We start from the raw sequence: 23,251 nt of genomic DNA, 5'->3' as shown, positions 1-23,251 counted from the left end.
TCATCATCCCTAGCTAACAGGACCAGTGGTCAGGGATGATGGGAATTGTAGTCTCAAAACATCTGGAGGGCTGAGTTTGCCTTTGCCTGCTGTGACACGTCATGTCATCCCACAGACGCTGCCAACCTGGTGCCTGTGGATAATGCCCCAATTCCACAAATTCTTTAAAAAACCAAACACCTTCTACTATTTTAAGACCCTGAGATATGAGATGAGGTGTAGCAACACCACTGTTCTCATTTTTCTGTGAAAAAATAGCCAGCTCTCCCCTATTCAGTGTTTCGTTTTGAGCCACACCCTAAGTTGAGAAAAATTCCTGTAGACACCTGAGTGTGAGAGAGGGAGAGATGAACACGTGATTTGTGTGTGTGTGTGTGTGTGTGTGTGTGTGTGAAACAGAGAGGCATGTATCCATGACCTGTATGTGGGCAGCAATTGTGTACATGTGCATGAGAGAGGGGTGTGTGTTGTGGTCGCCTGCCGCGTTTCTTATGGTTCTGGAGAATGCTCCCTTTTATTTGACAACAACAGCATGTGTGAGCGAGAGAAAAATCAATATCGTGCGATTTTCAGAAACAGGTTCAGAAGGAAATGGATGACTTTCAGAAATTTTCTGGGGCAGGAAGGGGCAGAGAAGCAAATTATTGTACTCTCTTTAATTACGCCACACACCCCACAGCAGCTATGTGCCATTGTGCCACACCTCCATGGCACAGGTGTGAATGGTGCCCACAGCACTTTCTCAAAATTCAAAACTTGCCCGCTGGTCCCAAAAAACGGTTAGTGACCCTTTTTCTACAGCAAGAGCACTCTCTTATTACATTAAACAGTGTATATATTACAAACTTTTAACTTTTTAACTTACAGTATTCATGGCAAAAATTGCCCAGGTGCTCTTAATGAAAAATAACCTACCAACCACAGAAGCAGAGTAGTGCGAATTTCCTTACAAAGCAAGGAAAAGGAGAGATCCTCATTCAAAAAACACACCTTTTCGAGGAATTTTGATAGGGACGCCCAAGCTCTGTAAATCTCCTTCACTAGAAAACTTTCTTTTTAAGCTTGCGCCAGGCAGACTGGAGAGGACCGTTCCCAAAGTTTTTTTGTTGTCTTCAAAAGAGAAGTCCAGTATATGATGAGAAACAGAAGACTCTGTACTTCGATATGCATCAGTCTCTTGGGACAGGTTTTTAGCTAGCTTCAAGCTGGCCTCCTGAAACAGATACAACAACAGCATCTTCAATTCAGGAACAGTTTCACAGACCGCTGTTGCATGACCTTTACAACTGCTGCTTATAAATCATCCCCTACCCGTTACATAAAAATGGACTAAGTGGATAATTATCCAAGTCAGTGGAACAGTGGCTCATGCAGGGCTCTATTTACATAATTACTGGAACAGACGAGCTCTGGCTTGTATCTCAAGACTGCAAGTCTCCCCAGTATGCTTTAAATGGGACTCCTCAAATTTGCAAAACTTTACAGTTTCGGTTTTTTGTGGGCAATTTCTTTCACTTCGTTTTCTTCCCATTAGCAAAACACTTCCTTTGTGAACTACCATGTTACTGACTTTTACTGATCTAGGACCAAAGCTGAGAAACTTCTGTACACTGTGCTCCAAAGTGCTGGTGTAATCACTTTGCCGGTGTATTCTAAACCTCAGTAAATAAAGAGTCAGATAGGGAGGTGATATTCTGATCCCCAACTTTCATTTTTGAAGCATACGTGTTGTAAGCCTTACCTTTGAGGTCTCTGCAGTTGACCCATCTTCTCCAGAAGACTGTGTGTTTATGCTACTTAGAAACACAGGTTTCAACCTTGTATACGAGGTCCGATTACAAAAAGGTGTTGTTAGATTATCGTGCACGTTTTCAAATGCTGGGAAAAACATCTCACACATTATCTAAACAAAGAAAAAAAGAGGGGGGAAAGAAACAAGTTTTGAAATGCTGTTGCAGTTACTCGGGTTAGAGTGGTCTTGGGGCTGAAACAATCTCACCCTATTCTCAGGACTTTAATAGAATCACAGAATTTGTAGAGCTGGAAGGAACCCCAATTCTCTGCAATGCAGGAATCTCAGTTAAAGCATCCCTGAGAGATGGCCATCCAAACTCTGATTTAAAAACCTCCAAGGAAGGAGAGTGCACAACCTTCCGAGGGAGACCGTTCCACTGTCAAACAGCTCTTACCGTCAGAAAGTTTTTCCTGATGTTTAGTTGGAATCTCCTGGGTAAGAAACCCAGCTTGCAAATAACTTCTGGTTAGCAGTGCTGGTGCTGTGCCCAATGCCTGTGCTAATCAGGCTGCACATAGTTTTATCTGATAAAGTGAATGATTAGAGGTCTTTGACAGAACAGTATAATACACTAGAAATGAAGGAACTATAGGTTGGGGGGGGGGGCTATAGAGATCAGCTGCAAAGCTGCAGCAGTAGTGGTGTATGTGAGACCTTCACTGGTTGGTAAGCTAGTTGGAGGACATCCACAGGTTAGATACGGTTTCAAAGGCTATTAGCTGCAAACCACGGTCTTCATGATTATTTTAACCAGCGGGCAAATCCACAGGCAACAGTGGCTATTGTTTCATTGGAATGATCAAGCTACTCAAGCTATAAATCCCTCTGCTAATTATCATGAGCTGATTAACATGGCAGTGAGAACCACACCCATGACTAACTCACAATCTCACACAATAATATATACAGTGCATATATTATTCCCTGCACTGACCACATGCAAAGTTGGTACAGTTATCCTACCTTCTGAGCTTCCATTTTCATTGAGCTCCACTCAGGATTTAAGGCAACACAATAAAGAAATTCCTTCAATGCTTCTTCAATCCTTCCTAATCCAGAAAGAGCTTGTGCTTTCACATAATGACCCTGTGTGAACATAACACACAGAAAAACCTCAATGTATTTCAGTTTCAAAAAAAATGTGGGAAACATGCATTTCATTATTTCATATTTACTACCCATAGGCAAACAAAAACTTTTGCCACCTCCCCCATAGCAGCTTATGAACCTTGTACCTTAGGCCAATGGGGTTTATTTCGGCAGAGTGCCTCTGCATCATAAAGAGCCTGTTGATAATTCTTCATAGCTGTACAAAGTTCTGCCCGCTGTGCTATTAACGAACATTTACAGGAAGCTGAAATATAAGCAGCAGATGAGAAAATGTAAGGGAAACTTTTGTCTAGCATTATTAAATCTTGCTAGTTTTACACAGGCACAATCAAAACATAATCAGTTCCTCTCTCTCTTGTTTATAATAGCATTTGTTCCTTTTTAAGAATATGATGGTTGAGACACACATCTCTACTAAAAGACTGCATATATAAAGCATTGTATTTTTAGAGCTACCTAGCTAATCGCCAGGCAGCTTTCAAAAGGGGTGTATGTGGCAAGTTCGAGATCAGTGTGACATCAGGTTCTGTAAGGATTATAAAACATGAGAACACTTTGGCATGCCATTTCACTATGACCCTTGGGCTTAAGTTTCTAGTAGCTGGCAAGCTTACTAATTGGTAATACTGTATTAGCTCACGGTTCACAATTCCTGAAGACCAAACTCTTCCTCTGCAGAAACAAGAAGGCTTAGAAGCAACAGTATTTATTTTTTTAAATCATTAAAATGATTATTGGCCCTTCATCCAGATTGAGGCCATCAGTATACTATTGTTTTTCATACATTATTATTTCTGAATTATATAATTTAAATTCCCAATGCATATATATTTAGGAGGAGGATTCTTTTGATAAAGGTTTTCTTTATATATACTAAAAAATCAGCATCAAATCAACTGGAAAGTTTGGAACAGCAACTGCTTGGTTCGATGTTATATAGCCTTCCTTGCAAACAAATTAGGATGAACGCTCAATAAGCAGCCAATATCATATAACCTCCCCACAAACCTTGTACCAAAGCTTGTCTGGAAGTGACCTCAATATAAGCAGAGACCCCTCTGCTTCCCTTCAAAGATAGGGATAAGCACTCAAGGCTTTATTGGCTTCCTTAATTAAGCAACAGAAGGTCACCGGTGAAAACCAGAGCTAAGTCTCTAAACCTACTTCAGCAAGACTCCACTCATGTGATTAATATCTCTCAGAACTTTGAAGTCTACAGCTCCTCTTTGCCTCCCACAGGCTCAGTTCTCTTAGTCTGTCCTTAGAAACTGTACTCAAGTTTTGTGAACAAAGATGTTTAGAAAGGGAACTAATTAAGTAGGCATGTGACTAAACCATCTCAGTTCCTAATGAAAAGCTAGACAACAGGTACGAACAGATGAAGATGAAAAAGTGAATGACAGCATTGATGGTCAAGTTATTGAATCACCTGCTAGTCCTTTATGCTTCTAGCAGGTACTCATGCCTTTTAGCAAACAAGTCAGGTAGACACTCTGTAAAATACTCTGATGGTTCGATCCTATGCATTTGTACTCAAATCTAAGTCCCACTGAGTTCAACAGGTCTTACTGCCAGGTAAATATGTACAGCAAGGGCAGCTAACCAGTGACCCTACAGATGCTGTTGGACTACAAATCCCATTATCCCACTGGCCATGGTAGCTAGGGCCATCTGGAGGATCACATCTGGACTAACCACCCTGGTCGGTGTAAGATTTCAGGCTGAACTTTCCACACTCTGTATCAGCATTGTCCCCAATGCTCTGAACCACAGTTTTGCAGGCGTTTCTACATATGTTCTACATATGCTAGTGGATCTCTTAAGGTTTATGCTTTAAAAAGGGGGGGGGTCTTTTTCCTCCCTGAAATCTATAGCAATGAAGGGTGAATCAGAAAAGAAATATTTGGCTAACTTGTTGGGGAAGTCTTAACCATTCTGGTTCAACAAGGATCGCTCTTAAGGAAGGTGTGGCATGTTTTCAACAAGTACTTTAACATCACCTACGGAACACACACACAGTCTACCAAAGCTTACAAGGAGCATGTGTTTTACCATGACTAACTACGTGACAGACATGGGCACTTAATATATTTTTCAGCACAATTCAAAACATGTTTGTGCAAGCACAACGGAAGCGTTTTAAAACAGACTGAGACTGTGTATAATATGCAGTTACATCAGTCTTTCCCTAAATGTATTTTCTTCCCCCCCCCCACCCCCAAGCTTTAAAAAAGCCTTAGGTTTAGTGAGGGAACAAATGGGGGAGAATCTGCTTATCCTTTCTCCCAATGCCCCTCGCCTAGGCATTTTTTCTCACTACAGGGGGTAAAACCACATGCTCATATATTTCTTCCTGTCTGAAACTACAGAGAGGAGATTTTGACCAGAAAGAACAGCTGGTAGCGGAAAGGTTAAGCAGAGCCTCTCAAAGCTCCTTTTGGACAAAAGATCCACACAACTTCGTGCCATGCGTTATTTTGGCCTCAATTAAATTATATATACAGTTTGTTATCTGATCTCCACATTATGCCACCATAATGGGATACAAGCTGTGTGAAGCATATGAAATATATTTAAGGTTGTTTCCAGACAACTCGGTCCGAACATTCAACCTGAGGTTGTATGAGGTTGCGTCATTTCAACCCTTATCCCACATTTTCCAGTGTATCTTCCCATCACTTTCCTTACTTAAAGAAAGGTTTTGGCTTTTGGAAGCGTGTTGGTTGTACAAGACTGCCGAATCCATTGAATTTGCAGGTGTGCAGCTGAATCCCACACACAAAACAGCAAAGGTTGGGAGGTGACCCACGTTGTTTGATACTAGATTGGATCCGGGCATAAATGGTACTAGGAAACTACACTGTGCTGCAGAATGGGTTAAGTAACTGGCAGCATTTCTTATGTGTAGATTTTGAAGAACTTTTTTGGGGTGGGGAGGTGGGGAGTGTTATATTGGAACAACATCCCTTTTGGCGATTTCTCCATAATCATGAGTGCAGACCAGCAACTGCTGTCAAAGTTATAGGGGGAAACCTATTTGCGGCAAAGAGGTAGACTTTCATTAACCAGACACATAAACTAAACGCTAATATGCCAGAGCTTCCATGGGCTTGAACACTCATGCCGTTACGATTCATGAAACTATTCAAGTATGTCTGAAGCGAATCCTCACTTTATTCTGCACAGATCACACTGACATCCTGCCCGTTTCACAAAATGCTGTGCCAGAGATTCTGCCCCGGGTGGGTCAGGATTGCTCCTAAACCCATATGCTGGCAGAGTGCAATGCCAGGCTTGCAGGAAATAATCACACTGGAAGCAGCAAAAGGAGACTGCTGAGGCCCTTACAGCACAAGGAGGGAAACTGGGCAAAGTTGTTGGTTTGTTGTTGTTGTTGTTGTTGTTTTGCAAGGGGCAGGGTGGCGGGCAAGTAGAAAAATCACATCTCTACATGCTAATTACAGGGTTCCCCCAACCAACAATGACAAAACTCTAGTTCTGCAAAAGGAGTAGTCCAAGTAAAAATCGAACACAGATTTCAGTTTATTTGAGGAGGGATCGTAGCTGAGTAGGAGAGAATCTGCTTTACATGTGGAAGGTCCCAGGTTCAATTCCTGGCATCTCCAGTTAAAAGGGATCACATAACAGGTGCTGGAAGACCTCTGCATGTTCATAGAACCATGCAGCTATTATTGTGAGTTTGACTTCGCTTGCCAAATAATTGATGCTTTTGAATTATGGTGCTGGAGGAGACTCTTGAGAGTCCCAAGGACTGCAAGAAGATCAAACGTATCCATTCTGAAGGAAATCAGCCCTGAGTGCTCACTGGAAGGACAGAGCCTGAAGCTGAAGCTCCAATACTTTGGCCACCTCATGAGAAGAGAAGACTCCCTGGAAAAGACCCTGATGTTGGGAAAGATGGAGGGCAAAAGGAGAAGGGGACGACAGAGGACAAGATGGTTGGATAGTGTTCTCAAAGCTACCAGCATGAGTTTGACCAAACTGCAGGAAGCAGTGGAAGACAGGAGTGCCTGGCGTGCTCTGGTCCATGGGGTTACGAAGAGTCGGAAACGACTAAACAACAACAACAACAAATTGGTTGACAGTTTTGTTCTCTCTTACTGGAATTAGCTCCAGTGTATAGGATATTACTGATGTAGAGGATACAGTGGATATACTGGGATTCATGATTGCACTGTGACTTTCTAGAATAAGTAAGGAATGTTTTCACAACATTTCAAGGGCATCTTTAAATAGAACTCTATTTAATTCCCATTACTACAGCGCAAGAAGAAAACTAGATTTAAGAACCAATAAAACTGGTGCAAGGCTTATTCAGGGAACGGTATTACTAATTATTAATTCAGAACAGAGTGAAGTAAATTTAACATTTCATTTTTACTGCATTCAGCCTAAAAAAAAAGTACTGCATTTATCCCTAAAATATTGTCAGCGTTGAATAATCTTCACCACCACTACAAATTTTCAGAGTTATAAAAGGGAGCTGCAAAAAATATACCAGTTTATGCATCTGCAAGGTACATCTAAGTGCAACTAAAAATGAATGTTCTCTGTTATAGCAGGAATGCAAATAAAAAACATTACTGCAGCTTACAGTGAAATAATTAAAAGTATAGGTGACATCATTGTAACACTTGGAATAGGGCAAAAATTCAAAGCAGGGGTGTTTAACCACAACAGACAGAATTAAGGTGAGCACAGCCTGCTGTAAGGAAACTTTCTCAACATGATTCTGTTTGCACCCTGCTCACCCAGGGGAATGCTAGGTGATGGAGGGCTCACTTTATGGTAGAAGTCCAAAATCTTAGGCTAGTGTCCTTTTCCTCCATGGAATCATAGGGGTTGAACTACAACTTCCCACTATTCCCAGCATAAAAAAGAAATTAGCAACATCCATGCCTTGCCATAGTCTTTCCCTCATACTAGAAAAAACACTTCTCTCAATTAAAAGATCCCTTCACTGGGCAGGCCATTAGTAGCAGGCTGGGAAAGAGGGAATCAAGTCCTTTGAAGGACCAGGAGTTCAATAGGTACCTTTCAAGGGCATGATTTATTATTATTTTTTAAGGGAGAGTTAGAACCAGCAAGAATAACTTTTATATGAGCTCAGCAACCTCTGAAGGAAGTAAAGCTGCCACACTTCAAATCAGCTGGAGCTTGCAAACTAGTTCAAGGCTAGGTTGAAGAGCACTGCATTACAGTAGCCCAGAGGTGTTGCTACCAGGGACATGCCAAACATCTAGTTGTGTAGTATCTAGGTCGATGTGATGCAGGTCTATGTGCTACTCAAAAGCTGGAAGAATGCATTACTGGTAATGGCTGCCATTTGGTATCATGAAACAGCTACAGGTTCCCAAGGTGCATGCTTGTTCTTTATTTTTATTTTTTTATTTTTTTGAATAACCAAGTTGAATTTATTCGAACATGTTACAGGACTACAAGAAATCAAGATTCGAGGAATCTGAGGACTCTGATTCTGAAGCCTCGTTCCACCGATATGTTTGTTCTTTATTTAATTGAAAGGAGACTCCCATTTAAGAAAAGGCCCGCCGCCCAGCATCAACAGGTCCATCTTATCTGACTGAACTTTAGTTTTCTCACCCTTATTCAGTTCATTATGAATCTTATTCATGGAAGACCCTGCCAGCCTGGATATAGAAGGAAATCCCTAGAAGATCCATGAAGCTGTCTCACTCGGGTGTTAAGAAGCCCAGGCAGAACCTTGAGAAACTGCACAGGGTTGTCTCCCACTAGAAATGTAAATACCACCTTCAGGAACTGCCCTGCAAGGTAGGTACAGAAACATTGCAACCGAGTGCCATCTCTTAGCACTCCTCAACATTCCAGAAAGACAATCACTGCCACTGATATCAAAAGCAGAGATCAAAAGTAATCAGCTTTCCCCCACTCAAGCAGGTAGTAGTAATCCACCTACGATAAAGGAGTAATTAAAGGCTCGCCAACTCCAGATAATCCCATCTCACCCAATACAGAAAAATCCCATCCAGAGTGTGACCGCCCCACACACAACTGCCTGACATATATTGGGACAAAGCCCACACTTGTCATGGGGTTCCTGGGATTGTTGAGAGTCACCAGTTAAGGAGGTCTCAACTGGAGATAAAAGTCTCCCCATATCCACAACCTGGGACAAATCCAGCAATGTTCTGTCAAGCTCCATCAGGGAGACCAAGAGGCAATCAGTACACCGACCGGAAGGCCTATTCTGCCCCAAGCTTCCCCTCTTATGGAATGTCTTTTGTAACCAGAAAGAATAAATAGTTCAGTAATATATAATCAGGTAGCCAGTTGCATTTCCTTCACCTGCAGTGTTTACTTGTGGTTAAAGCATCATTAGGAGTCTTTTAATTATATGTTGCACACCCAGCCTATGCTGTTAACAGAACAGTCATTCTAGAGCTGCTCTCTAAGTTCATTCTGTATAGTCCATTCCTGTCTGCCCTACATTAGCCTTCTGCTGTCCCAGAAGCAACCATGTTTATTCAGCAGTATTTATCAACTGCTAAAAATTCAGCTAAATGCTGGCTAAAACAAAGGGAAACGTAAGAGTAGAAGAGCAGGTTCATACCCAGGAGCTGCAAACTAGAAAGCCAGCCATCACACATGTTCTTTATCTGCCAAATGATTCTACAAAGGCACATGTCTGTCCAGAAATAACAGCCTATCACTTAAGGCAGGATGGAAAGTACAGTAGGAAATGGCTAACCTTCTATGTGAGCAAGATAAAAGAAACTCACCTGGGGTGCATTGAAGTCATGTCAAGGCTTTGGGATATACTACTCTTAGATTTCATAGAAACGTTACCTAATTATTGTAGTAGATTCATCGAGTGTGGAATCTATTTCCCATTTAAATCAGTGGTAACATTCCTAGCTACAGATGAAGGTTGAACCATATGGGTACAATTTTATTTTATTTTAAACCAACATAAAAATGTAATACAGCTTCATAAAGATGAGAGCTACTGACAGTCTCTAGGTAACCACAACTCCCACTGCATGATCTTTCTTCTGTGCACATGTACCCAGTGGAAGAGCGGATTTCAGAGATGGCAAATGTGATGCTTTTGAAAAGGAGTGGGATGATCAGTTCTTTTTCTAAAGGTTGCATCAACCCCGTTTTAAAACACCAGACACATTTGTCTGCTTCTCGGTCACGTTGAGGCAGTATAACAAAACATTTTAAGCTCTGATTATCACTTCTTTTTTACGTGAAATCTGACAGGCTCATTATTATTATTATTATTATTATTATTATTATTATTATTATTATTTTGTGAGGCAGAGGAGGAATGAGCAAGAGGCAAACCCCCAATTGTCTACCTAAACCTACCTTGTATTAAAGCAGAAATTAAATATTTTGTTCAAAGTGGATTGCTCCGGCCAGTTGGACAAGCAGCACTGAAGACAGCATCTGTAGGCCTGACCCTGAAAAGATTACGAAAGCCTGAACTAAGACCTAGGAAAAGACACAACATGCTTGCTGGGTCAGTGAATGCCTGTAGTCCAAAAGGCATGTGGGACATCTTTTCATTGCCACGTGAACAATGTTTGCATACACGTTATCAAGGGAAGCTAGGGAAAGAAAAACAAACTTACATAAGCACTTCCAGCTTCTGAGTTATATTTTAACCAATTCTTTAAGGGAAAACCAAAAAAAACCCCCCAAAACGCTCTTTCAGTTTTGTTGGGAAAAGAAAGAGGAAGGAGGAAAAGGGAGAGATGGCCAGATAAAAACGCTGTGAATATACAGTGGTACCTTGGGTTAAGTACTTATTTCGTTCCGGAGGTCCGTTCTTAACCTGAAACTATTCTTAACCTGAAGCACCACTTTAGTTAATGGGGGCCTCCTGCTGCTGCCGTGCCGCCACTGAGCACGATTTCTGTTCTTATCCTGAAGCAAAGTTCTTAACCTGAAGCACTATTTCTGGGTTAGCGGAGTCTGTAACCTGAAGCATATGCAACCTGAGGTACCACTGTAATATAATTTTCCATCCATGCCCCAATCGTGAAACAGCAGAAACCATTCACAACGATAGGGCAGTGGCACAGAGATTTGCTTTTTCAACCCTCTGTTTTGAAGCGTGTCAACGAAGTGTCTGGCCCAAAAACATGTGAGAACATATGGCACAGGCTGTCTACTGGAAAAGAAGACTCCACACTATCAACCTCAGCCGGGAAGCTGCATAATTCCAGTCAAAGTATTTGTCTGTCGGTCTGGCATTGTCTACTTGGACTACCAGCAGCTCTCTGCTGGCATAGGGAGAGGAGTCTTCCCCATTCCCTGATCCCTTTAACTGGCGACAGCAGGGGCTGAACCTAGGACATTCTGCATGCAATACACATGCTCTACCCACTGAACTATGCTGCCTCCACCACTGGTTCCCAGGGGTTAGTTCTTGTACCTTGGCCCTATATACCTAAAGAAGCATCTCCATCTGCTGAGGTCCAGCTCTGAGGGCCTTCTGGTGGTTTCCCTCACTGTGAGGTTACAGGGAACTATGCAGAGGGCCTTCATGGTAGTGGCACCTGCCCTGTGGAACACCCTCCTATCAGATGTCAAGGAAATAAGCAACTATCTGACTTTTAGAAGACATCTGAAGGCAGCCCTGCATAGGGTCTTTTTTTTAATGTGTAATGTTTTATTATGTTTTTGTATCTGTTGGAAGCTGCCCAGAGTGGCTGGGACAACCTAGTTAGATGGGTGGAATACAAATAAAAGAACAACAACAAGGAGAACAACAACAACAACGACTCATCTCTGCCCAGCAGCATTGGGCTTAAGGAACAAAATCCTAAGAGATCCCCATTTTGGAAAAAGCAGTATTTGTATTATACGGTAACTCTAGAGGGTTTTCTCAATCTTCCTAGTAGTAAAATCAATGTCCCCCCCCCCCCCCGGGGGAACACAGGGGTACGCATACCCCTAAACATTTTGTGAATCTTTGTACTTTTGTCCATTTACTGTATTTATTTTCCCCGATTTGAACTATAAAATGGTGATTCTCCTGAGTCAAAATGAGAGTACCTCTAAACATATTTTTTTAAAGAAAAAAAGCACTGGGTAGAACAAATTGCTTTGAATCATACTTGCTTTGATGGCTTTGATACCTGCCACCACTGAAAATTACCAAGCATTTATTTTAACACATTTATATCCCACCTTCCCATGACTAACAAATGATTGAAATAAAACCACACAAGGTCACATAAGAAGAGAAGAAGAAGAAGAGTTTGGATTTGATATCCCGCCTTTCACTCCCTTTAAGGAGTCTCAAAGCGGCTAACATTCTCCTTTCCCGTCCTCCCCCACAACAAACACTCTGTGAGGTGAGTGGGGCTGAGAGACTTCAGAGAAGTGTGACTGGCCCAAGGTCACCCAGCAGCTGCATGTGGAGGAGCGGAGACGCGAACCTGGTTCCCCAGATTACGAGTCCACTGCTCTTAACCACTACACCACACTGGCTCTCTCCCCATCACTCTAACCTAGTTAAAACACGTGTTCATATAGGATTACAAAGATAGTCATCTTACGGACACACTGTTAAGACAATATTCATGGAAGACAATTTTACTCGGCAACAAGTGATCACCAAAGAAGAAGACAAAAATTAGGCAATGTGGAAATGTAGCAGAACTTTTCCTGCTATTAGCAATAGTGATGGGCACATTATCTCTGGGACATGCCAGCTTTATCAAGTATTTAACAATAAGTCTCTTTCCAAGGGTAATTGAAACACTCTATTCCAAATGGCTTGACACAAGGTTTTGTTTTTGTATCTGTATTAATTACCAAACAGCTGCAATAAACCGTTTATTCAGCTGCACGTGACCTGCAGGAAGCTGGCAGCTTAGTGCAAACCAGCAATGGGCATATTAAAAGAGGTCACGAAGTTGCTGAGAGCTAACAAGAGCTGAAAGGATCAAAACCTTCTCAAGAAAACCAACATTACATTCCTTTATCCCATATATTTCTACCTCCAAGAAAGTGTGTGTAGGATTGCAGCTTTAGTGCGTTCCTAGCTTTAGAAGCAACATGTAGGAAGCGAACCAAGCAGTTAACACCAAAGAAGAAGAAAAAGACCATATTCAGAAAGAAAAGGAAGAGAGAGAAAAGGCGCAATAGTGGTTGACTTAAACTTAGGCACATAAAACAATGCAACATTGAGAAAATTGCACGGCATTAGCTGGTAGAGATAGCTTCTTCCCACTTCTGCATGTAGTCACAAAATCGTAAGAGTTCAATACTGAATAAGCTAGGGTTATAACTTCCTTGTTATTAGTGCACAGAATTTAGATAGTGTTATTTCAACTGTTACACATGCAGAAAACAGCCCTGCAAGGTAGGCTTGCTATTGCCATCGTGAAAGAGGATGAGAGTGAAAGCTGCAATATTGCCACCTGGTGAATTACCGTATTTTTCGCCCTATAGGACGCACTTTTCCCCCTCCAAAAATGAAGAGGAAATGTGTGTGTGCCCTATGGGGCGAATGCAGGCTTTCACTGAAGCCTGGAGAGCGAGAGGTGTCGGTGCGCACCAACCCCTCTCGCTCTCCAGGCTTCAAGAAGCTATCCGCAAGCCTTGGGAGCCCGGCAAGAGTGCCCACCGGGCTCCCAAGGCTTGTGGGCAGCAGCCTGCAGCCCGGGGTGCACTCCAGAGCGCGCCCCGTGCTTCGCGCTGGTGTCCGCAAGCCTTGGGAGCAACAGCCTGTTCTGGGGGCTGGGGTCGGGGGAAGCTCGGGCTTCCCCCGACCCAGCCCGGCAAGCTCCGGGAGCGATGGCGAGGTTGAGCGCAACCTCGCCATCGCTCCCGGACCCGTTCTGGGGCAGGGGCAGGGGTTGGGGGAAGCTCAGGCTTCCCCTGCCCCCAGCCCCACAAGCAAGCTCCGGGAGCGATGGCAAGGTTGAGCATAACCTCGCCTTTGCTCCCGGAACCCCAGGCCCGAGGCTAAAAACGAAGCCAAGACTTCTTTGCTCTTTGGCTTCTTTGCAATTTGGGGCTCGTCGGGAAATAATTTTTGTTTCTTTATCCCCTCCCCCAAATAAGTGCGCCCTATGTGCCGGTGAGCCCTATAGGGCGAAAAATACGGTAATTGCAGAGGTGAAATTTCAAGCAAGGACTTTCCAATTAACAAATTTAGCCATGAAGCTACAATAGCTCAACCTTCCAAAACATTTCAGCAATTCCCCCACCCCACCCCGGCTTTTAAAAAGTTTTTCGAGCTCCAGAGATTGCACCGTACCACATGCTTGTGTTGGCCTTTTTTATTTATTTAAAAAAGGTCATTATATGGGAAAAACATAGCAGTGTCCATATGGGTATCACCGTGCTCAACTATGCAGGGAAATATTTGTTTATTACTGTCAGAAAGAAAATGAACTGACAGCTGAAATTGGAAAGTCACCTTATGCAGAACCACCACCCTGCACTGAACACCCAGCATCCGGCCAATTTTAGCTCAACCTTTAACATCTGAGGAAAATCGACAAGGCAATCCAGTGAAGAGTACATTGAGTTGAATGTCTCTTTGTTCACATAAAGAAAGAAACCACTTGCTTGCACCTCTAATTTTCTCCTGTCTACCTCCACTACTATTTTTAGGAAGCGCTCCAAACAGAGCATAATCTACTCCCACATTTCCCCAAAAACACACAGGAAGAGAGGAAAGGAAATGTCGCTTCTGAACTATATTACACATGCACCTTTAGTCCAATATATTTCAGAGCTTCCGGGTGGTATTAATTAAATTTGGTTTTGCATGTTCCTTAGCTACACTTGGTGCTCTTCTTACCTCAAATAACGGTGTCAACAATATAAAAGCAATGTTACAGTCAAAAGTCACCTCCTAAAGTAGTTCACACACTGAGACACTTAAACCAAACTGGGTTGGGGGGGGTGGAATCTAAAAAAACAGTGTTATTTGCTACTGCGGCACAGGAATGCCTGCTGAGACACACAATGAAGGTCCAAGCTACAAAAAGCTATCTAGGAATATAATAGCAGGGGGCCTATTTATAGCAATTTAAGTTGGGCAAAAAAAAATCTTTTTTTAAAAAAACAACAACAAAACTCAGCAATTTCCCTTGTACTATCAGGCAATCCTGGTACATTTATCCATTCAAACTTCTGTGAATCATGCCAGTTACAATGCCAGGAGTGTCCCTGCAGAACTGGCATTATCTTATTTCAAATTCTAAAAGCAGGGCCTGTTCTTTTGTTGTCTAGCATTGTTGGGGGAGGAGAAGCGAAGCCTCATTATACTGCGCTTCAGTCCTTTTTTTCTCTCTCATTACACCATTTCCCCACCCCCACCCTCTTTGATTCGTTTTGGGTTTTAAAATCCAGCATCTAAGAACTACCTTCAATCAGGTGTCATTTCTGTTCTCTTTTTCTAAAATAAAAATGGCTCTCTCTCTCTCTTTTTTTTTACTGCCCCACATTACTCAAAATTACATATAGGTTAATACTGGAAGGAAATGCCATTTGGGAGGAGTTCTAAAAAAATAATAATCACTGTACAGTAGTAGCCTGTCACAAATTACACAGGAAAAGAAATAGAAAGACAGAAAAGAACAGAAAGGGGCTGGAGTTGGCTTTGAAAAAATGGCGGACGAGGTGGACCAGCAACAAACCACAAATACTGTAGAAGAGCCCTTGGATCTCATCAGGCTCAGTCTTGATGATGAACGAATTTATGTAAAAATGAGAAATGACCGAGAACTTCGAGGCAGATTACATGCTTATGACCAGCACTTAAATATGATTTTGGGTGATGTTGAAGAGACTGTGACAACAATAGAAATTGATGAAGAAACCTATGAAGAGATTTATAAATCTACCAAAAGGAATATTCCGATGCTGTTTGTCCGAGGAGATGGAGTTGTACTTGTAGCTCCTCCATTGAGGGTTGGCTGAAACCATGAGAAAAATGGTCATCGTTTCGAAAATGTTGGACCTCTGGACACTGTCTTCTGATACCCTTAAACATTAAGATTCTGCCCTTAATTCTGAAAGACCATCCAAACCTGATTGTTGTGAAGGCATAAGATCATTTGGCATATAAGTTGATATAAGGGGTTTTTTTCTGAAATAACTTAAGTGCAGGTGTCGTTATGTTTCAAATCAGTGGATATAACAATTTTAGTTGCGCTTGTGGCCACTGATCTTTTTAAAGAAATAAATTTGTTTGGGGTTTTTTGTAAAAAAAAAAAAAAGAAAGAAAAGAAAAGAAAAGAAAAGAAAAGAACAGAAAGACAGAAAAAGAAAGAAAGATCTGCTGGTGCTTCTGGAACAATCTAGAATAGGGGTAGGCAACTTAAGGCCCGGAGGCCGGATGTGGTCCAATTCTCAATCTGGCCCGCATGTTTTTACATGAGTAGAATGTGTGCTTTTATTTAAAATACATCTCTGGGAATTCGTTCATGTTTTTCCCCCCAAAATATAGTCCAGCCCACCACATGGTCTGAGGGACGGTGGACCAGCCCACGGCTGAAAAGGCTGCTGACCCCCTGATCTAGAATTACTAAGTCACCCTACTAAATCCCACTTAAGAACTCGTTCAAACATTGGTAACCTGTATGCAACTAGTTGCTGAAGCTCCCTCTACTTGCCAGTTCTTAGGGATGCCTCAACTTAGATAATCTCTGTTGCTATGAGGATTTTTCTCTTTCTATAGTTTTTGCACTGTTCCCCATTGCACCAAGATCATCTTCAAGATGCTGGTCTTTAATTTCCAGCAATCCCTACCTGGATTTCTTTTACAACCTCCACTTTCTCATTTGCTCACTCCAACCCTCTTGTCTCCTTTCTCACCTTGGTGTTTCCTGTCATACACAGAACTGAATTCCAGTTATTCCATCAGGTTAATGCTTCCCCCTACAAATCCCCCTTCCCCGCAAAACCCCACAGCTTCCACAGAGCGTGTTTAGAATCAGTGCAACCAAATCATCACCCCAATATTCATTTGTACTCCTTTCCCTATCCTTTTGTGAAGCCCTGTCCTTATTTCCAGGACTGGATCTCTCCACCTTGATGGTCCAAACAGCACCAAATAGGATGCGAGAGCTCAAGAACTAAAATACTGTAGTACAGAACAGCACGTCAGTTGCATGGTTTCCCCTAACAGCTCTTTACGTTTTTCTCTTTGAAGGCAGAACCCTGGGAATGGGCTTTCATAACCTCATTGGTTTCTATTAAGATGAAGATTTGAGCAGAATTCTTACAAGGAGTATGGCTTAAAAGAACCCGCCCCCCAAAAAGGAGAATTAACTATCCTTGGAGGTAAACATCCTCTTATCACCAGCTGTATTTAAATCTTTTTGCAACAGAAAGACCTTATGGCGCTTGTACAGGCATGTACAATGCTAATAAAAATGGCCTTATGCAGGGTGCATATAACCCCAAAGCAAGCTTGCATTTTCCTGCCAAGTGCTGGGAAAACTTTTATTCCAGACTTCTGTGCCTGTTTTGAAATCCAAAGGTAGAAGTGGAAGGCTTCTGCTCCCCACTTCACAAAGAAACACAAGCCAAGAGCTTGCCACACACCTCGCGATAAACTACCACTTGGTTGGTTGGTAAAGGGCTGTCACCACTGGTTTTCTCAGACTTGCAGTTTTCCAATTCCCCACAAAATGCTTAATTGTGTTACCACAAAAGCAACGCCACATCGCTTGCAAGGAGTGCTGGCCCAACTCCTTAAGTGAATTTTGAAGCAGGCCAGAAACTGGACTATTCTTCAACTAAAGAGGCCTCCCTGTGTTCTGAGCTTGCAAAGAAGAAGGATTAAGAATGACACCGCTTCTGCACACTGATACAGGTTTCATTTTGGGTCCTTTTCCAAGTCCTACATTGCACTTCTAGATATATTCCTAATGTGTTTTAAGTGTGTGCCTAAATTTGTAATGGGGTGGGTGGCAGGGAACATAACAGATGTAACTCTGCAAACACAGAGGTGTCGTGCAGGTACACGTGTCAAGCAAGCTGAGACCAACCGCAACTCCCTGTTGAGTGTACACTTGATGACACACTCCACTTCGCTTGTGCACAATGTGTAGAACCCCGATCTAGCCACCAGCATATAGTCTGACATAAAGCTCCCCCCGCCCCTCAAAATGAAGGGGGAAAAGCAATGTATGATTCTTGTTAGCTTATCCAAGCTGGCTGAGGCTTGTTCCATATTGCAATTTGTTGCCCACAAGCCAGCAAAGGTTGGCAGCTTTGATTTAAACCACTGCAAGTTATTTCAGTGATCAAACTACCATTTTGCCACGCAGAAATGTGAAGGAATGGTTCTAATGTGCCTCTGACTGCCTATTGTCTCAGAGTAGAAACATCAACACATTTTACATAAGGCTCTTTTCGTCACAGACCAGAGAAAAGGCTTTTCTAGAAATGCTGCAGGATGAGTCATAAACTGCAAGGCAGTAAAGCATTTCACTGTTGATAACTTGATGCAGTGTGATTAAGCCAGGCTTTGTTTTCCTTTTTGTTCCATTTACCAGGCTGCTATCTCGCCCATTTTAAAGCATAGGCTTGTCTGTGATGCAGCTAGGTTATGTATGTGTAGTAGGAAGTTGTTTATGTATGTCACTGACCTTCTGTACACAAGATAGCTCTAATCTTATGATAGGCAATGCTGTGTAACACACAGAGAGAGAGAGCTTATTCACCTTGTCTAACTGACGTATGTTTAGGAAAGGCGTAACTTCAGTTAGAGGTCAAAATCTCACCAGCTTCCCTGAAATCCATCTTTCCCCACTGGAGTTCCAGTGACTAACTTCCTGTTTTACACTCTTTACCCTTTGCAAATACTTATTTACAGCTTGTTCAACATACTCGCAGAGGAGAACTCGACTATTGGAAGGCAACTGCAATTTTGTGGTCCTTCCTACTGTGGATGGTCTCTGCAGAGCCATAGCTAGGGGTGGGGTGGGGTGTCTAGCCAGGGTTTAAGCCTCTGGGTGAAGCTGCCAGAGGGGTGCCATTGAGGCTCCCAGCATGTCTGGGCTTCAGCCAGAGAGGAAGATGAAAAAGTGATGGCAGCCTTCCTTCCCCTTTACCCATGAAGCTTAATAATGATAATGATGATAATAATAATAATAATAATAATAATAATAATAATAATAATAATTTATTTATTTCCCGCCCATCTGGCTGAGTTTCCCCAGCCACTCTGGGTGGCTTCCAATCAAGTGTTTAAAACAATACACCATTAAATATTAAAAACTTCCCTAAACAGGGCTGCCTTCAGATGTCTTTTAAAGAGAAGATTTCTGCTTATTTCCTTCACATCTGAAGGGAGGGTGTTCCGCAGGGCAGGCGCCACTACCGTGAAGGCCCTCTGTCTGGTTCCCTGTAACCTCACTTCTCGCAATGAGGGAACCGCCAGAAGGCTCTTGACGCTGGATCTCAGTGTCCAGGCTGAACGATGGGGGTGGAGACGCTCCTTCAGGTATACTGGGTCGAGACCATTCAGGGCTTTCAAGGTCAGGACCAACACTTTGACTTGTGCTCGGAAACGTAGAAGGCTCATTTACAACACACTGCAGGGAAAGGGAGAGTTGGAAAATCTGAAGAGGCTGTGTGGCTCTCCCCAGTGAAGCAGAAGATAGGATCCCCTGTGGGTTTGCTCAGGTTTGAGAAAGAAATTCTGGAGGGAGGGAGGGAGGGGCAGGAAGCTGAGGAAGAGAATCAGATGGACTAGATGAACCTTGGGGTCCCTTCCAGCTCTACATTTATATAATTTTATGATCTCTTCCGAACTTTGAATGTGTTGAGTCATTTTACAGTTGAGTCATTTTACAGACTATACATGTTCTACACACAGGAAAATAAGGGGTGTGTGAGCATTTTCCTTGCCAGAGCCAGTTCCCTGGCAAGCTCTGGTATCTTCCTTACTTTTACAAACACTTCTAGCAAAAAAGCTGCTATAGATCTATACTTCTAGAGCAGCCTCAAACTAAATGCATAGTTCCAGAATCAAACTTTCAGCTGCATTTATGTGCTGAACACTCCACTCAATATTAAAAATACAGATCCAAGTAGCCTTAGGTGTGTTATCAATCCTCTGGCAAAACAATATTTTAAAATTTTAAATATTAATATTTTAAATATTAAGTATTAATATTTTAAAACCCTTTACCAACCCATTGTGCATTATGACTGCTAGTATTTAGGTACTGTTTCACTGTCCATATAAGCACTGGGAGAGTGAGAAGATGAGTTTTTAAAAATCTCCCTAAACCTGAGCTAAATGCTTTCCAGTTTGAGATGGGCCCAAGAAGGACCACAGAAATCAAGCTTTCCCAGGGGAAATTCTATTTGGGTTTAATGATCTGTGTTAGGTTTTAACCAAGTACTTTTCAAAAATTTATCCCAAAAGTTTTATTCTTAAAAAAAACAACCCCGCAACTCATTACAAAACTGAAAAATGCAGCATTGTTTTAACACTTGTGAGAGAAAGAACTTCTCCATGGTTAAGTTGACAATGACAAAGGAGGCACAGCTAGGTAAATCAATCCCACTGATTTGTTTTACTGGGTTAAAAAGAGGGCACTTTGGTATCACAATATAGAGATAATTCAAGATGCAGAGACGTACAATTACAGAAACTTTCCTCATATCCGAATGTGTTTTCCAATGAAACAATGAGGCATGAAACAAATGTAGTTTTGCTGCTTGACATGACAAAAGGAAGACAATTTCAACTCCAATGGTTCTCTCTATTATTGCAGGTATAGGAAGCCTCTGGCCATCCAGACCCATTGGTCCCAGTAAGCACAGCCAATGGTCAAGAAGGATGGGAGCTGTAGAGGTCAGCAACATCTGCAGAGCCAAAGGTTGCCAACACCTGCTCTACTTGGGAAGGTTTTCGTTTGTTATGTCTAAACAGTTGCATGTAATGTTAGCAAAATAACAACTGAAAAAGGAAGGAAAAACATATTTCCCTATATACAAGCTCTGTTCTCAGCCTATTGAAGTCAACCAAGAAAGGCCCAGCTCCAAAAACTTTGAAACAGCCTATCAGAAGAGAACCAACAGTACTCCTCCCTACGGCATTTCAAAAGGTCAGGATGACCTGTGAAAATTTACACATCAAGCATACACAGCCAAACCTGGAACCATGGCATTCCAGAGTGTTCCAGACTCTCTGATTCATGCATTAATTCTCACACACCCATATTTCTGAAATTTTAACCACAACCAGCAACAGTGAGACTTTCACTCTGCCTGTCCAAATGCACCTATTTGATGTTTCTGGAGACATGGCTTCCTTTTCTTAGTCACATAGATACCAAAAAGGTTTTGAAATCCATCTATATTATGCAATCAGTTCTGGTGGTCTTACAGTAAGCATGTCAACATCTTAGGTATAAGGTTCCGAATGTGTTTAAAGAAGTCACACTCTCTTACACTGTGTTGCGATGATGAGTATTCAGGGAAACAATATTATGCAATTCTGAAGCTGTTCCCAGAAATTACACAGAATCTATTCTCAAATTCTCGATTGTCACAAATTTGTATATGAAAATGGAACGTTGTAAATTCTTTGTTTTTTTTTTAAATAAGTCCTCCATCTCCCACCATGAACAAATGAACAACACACAGATAATCTGCAGGGTGCCCAACTGCGTATCCCTAAGTTCTGTGGATACAGTAGCTGCTGCAAGTTTTGCTTTGAATTGTAAGGAAGTCCCTGAGGTAAGAGAAGTAAGTCATTTATTAATTTCCCAAGGTTTGGGTAAAGACGATTGGCAATGACTTTAACCCACACTACAAATGTTTTAGAGATTCTGCCAAGCAGGAAGTGTTATCTTATATATTCCCAGCTATTTTTGTGGCTAGTCAAAAGGCTGGCAGTGAAAATAGTATGTACCTCCTGGGTACTGGCAGGGCAGTAGATGAAGATGTATTGCTGCCTTAGAAAAGGTATGTGACGAGGAAGGATTAGCTCGTATCTTCCAGTGCACGCCATACACGCTTTCTGAGTTTCCAAGATGCTCAAAGCTCCACAAACCTCTGTGTTGACAATGTCACAAAGCATTGCCACACCTAGGCTACAATTACATTTCAACTTTCACTATTATACAATTTTTAAACTCTCTAGAATTATTTCCCACAAAGCTGTTTTCTTACTGGTGCCTGACCTGTCAAATGGAAGTCAGAAACCAATACAAATTAAGTGGCTTAAGTTGTTCCAGAGAAAAGGAAAGCTAATTTGAACCTCTGAGCCACAAGGCACCAGGATTGAGAAAACCATGTGGGGCATGAACTTTTCTAACTCCTGGACGAAAATCTCGATTTCTCGCAGTTGCAAAGGCCCTTAACATTCTCCACAAAGCAATGCACAGAAGATACAATATGTGTTCCGATGTTGACTATTCCCAGTACTTGCTTCTCACCCCTGCCCTGGTTTCAGCTGGGAAGCATCTTGGGGCTGTAACTGCCAGCCCTCAAGAGAACACCTTACCTCATTCTAATAAACCCCATGGCTGCTTCTGGTCAATGTTAACAAAAACCCAGTTTTTTTTTCTGAATGGGCAAGGCAGCTGGAACCCACCTAAACAGAATTCATTTCCCACATAACTTTAGAAGTCAAATTAACCTTTACCCAACACCCCACAGCCTATTTCCCCAATACACATGCCCTCCAAACACCGAAACACAACTGTGCCTATGTCACAGACCCTTCTGACCCCTAGAAATCATTTCACCATTGGGCTGTCACACAGCCCAAGCTCCACAACACAGCAGTTTGTAAGAACTGAACAGATTCCTGTTCTCCTTCACAAACTGCAACAGTTGGGAGGGGGGCACCTCCCAACAGAATATTGGGAACCCCAATTGCACAGTGCCAGGAAGCACAAGCTTAGTGGGGGGGGTTGTTTCTTTTTTTAGAAAGTGACACACTTCCTGCCACTTCCTACACTTCACGTATAGTTTGCAAAAACACCAGGCAGTGCAGAAAGCGCCACAACGCACTTTCCACCCAGGTGTTGAGAAGGGACCCCTTATTGTCGAATTCCTTCTCAAGGCCTGGCTGCCCAGCGTTGGCAGAAACACCCACTCCTGGAAATGGCCCCCATTACACTGCGCTTTCTCCCCGTCGGGAAATCCCTAATACGCTTCCCACATAAGGGAGGGAGCTCAGGAACGCAACTGGGCCTGTTTCTCCCCTTGTGAGCCAAAGCAACACAGGTCGGGGTTGTGGCGCAGCGTCGCCGAGCATATTGACAAGGTTTTTGCCCTTGCTGCTTCCAAAAGTGACAGGGCAGCTTTCTTCTGTGGGGAGGAGTCGGGCGTGCG

At 42.4% G+C, this 23,251-nt stretch overlaps 1 protein-coding gene and 1 pseudogene across 2 annotated transcripts in view; one reads left to right on the top strand and one right to left on the bottom strand.

The window, feature by feature from the left end:
• LONRF2 (LON peptidase N-terminal domain and ring finger 2) overlaps positions 1–23,251 on the bottom strand; it is a 39,867-nt gene that overhangs the window by 15,397 nt on the left and 1,219 nt on the right. The window contains exons 2-5 of the mRNA XM_083735525.1: positions 3,031–3,149; positions 2,759–2,881; positions 1,742–1,903; positions 991–1,213 (exon numbers count right to left, since the gene is read on the bottom strand). Coding sequence (XP_083591651.1) covers positions 991–1,213; positions 1,742–1,903; positions 2,759–2,881; positions 3,031–3,149 — 627 coding nt within the window. The remainder of the gene's footprint in view (positions 1–990; positions 1,214–1,741; positions 1,904–2,758; positions 2,882–3,030; positions 3,150–23,251) is intronic.
• Positions 15,531–16,217, top strand: LOC310842725 (U6 snRNA-associated Sm-like protein LSm3 pseudogene; annotated as a pseudogene). Its single transcript has one exon. The product of its transcript is annotated as a U6 snRNA-associated Sm-like protein LSm3 pseudogene (transcript).

This window comes from Podarcis gaigeae (genome assembly GCF_964106915.1).
Source record: "Podarcis gaigeae genome assembly, chromosome: 4".
Classification (NCBI taxonomy): domain Eukaryota; kingdom Metazoa; phylum Chordata; class Lepidosauria; order Squamata; family Lacertidae; genus Podarcis; species Podarcis gaigeae.
This window is presented reverse-complemented; position numbering and strand designations above follow the sequence as displayed.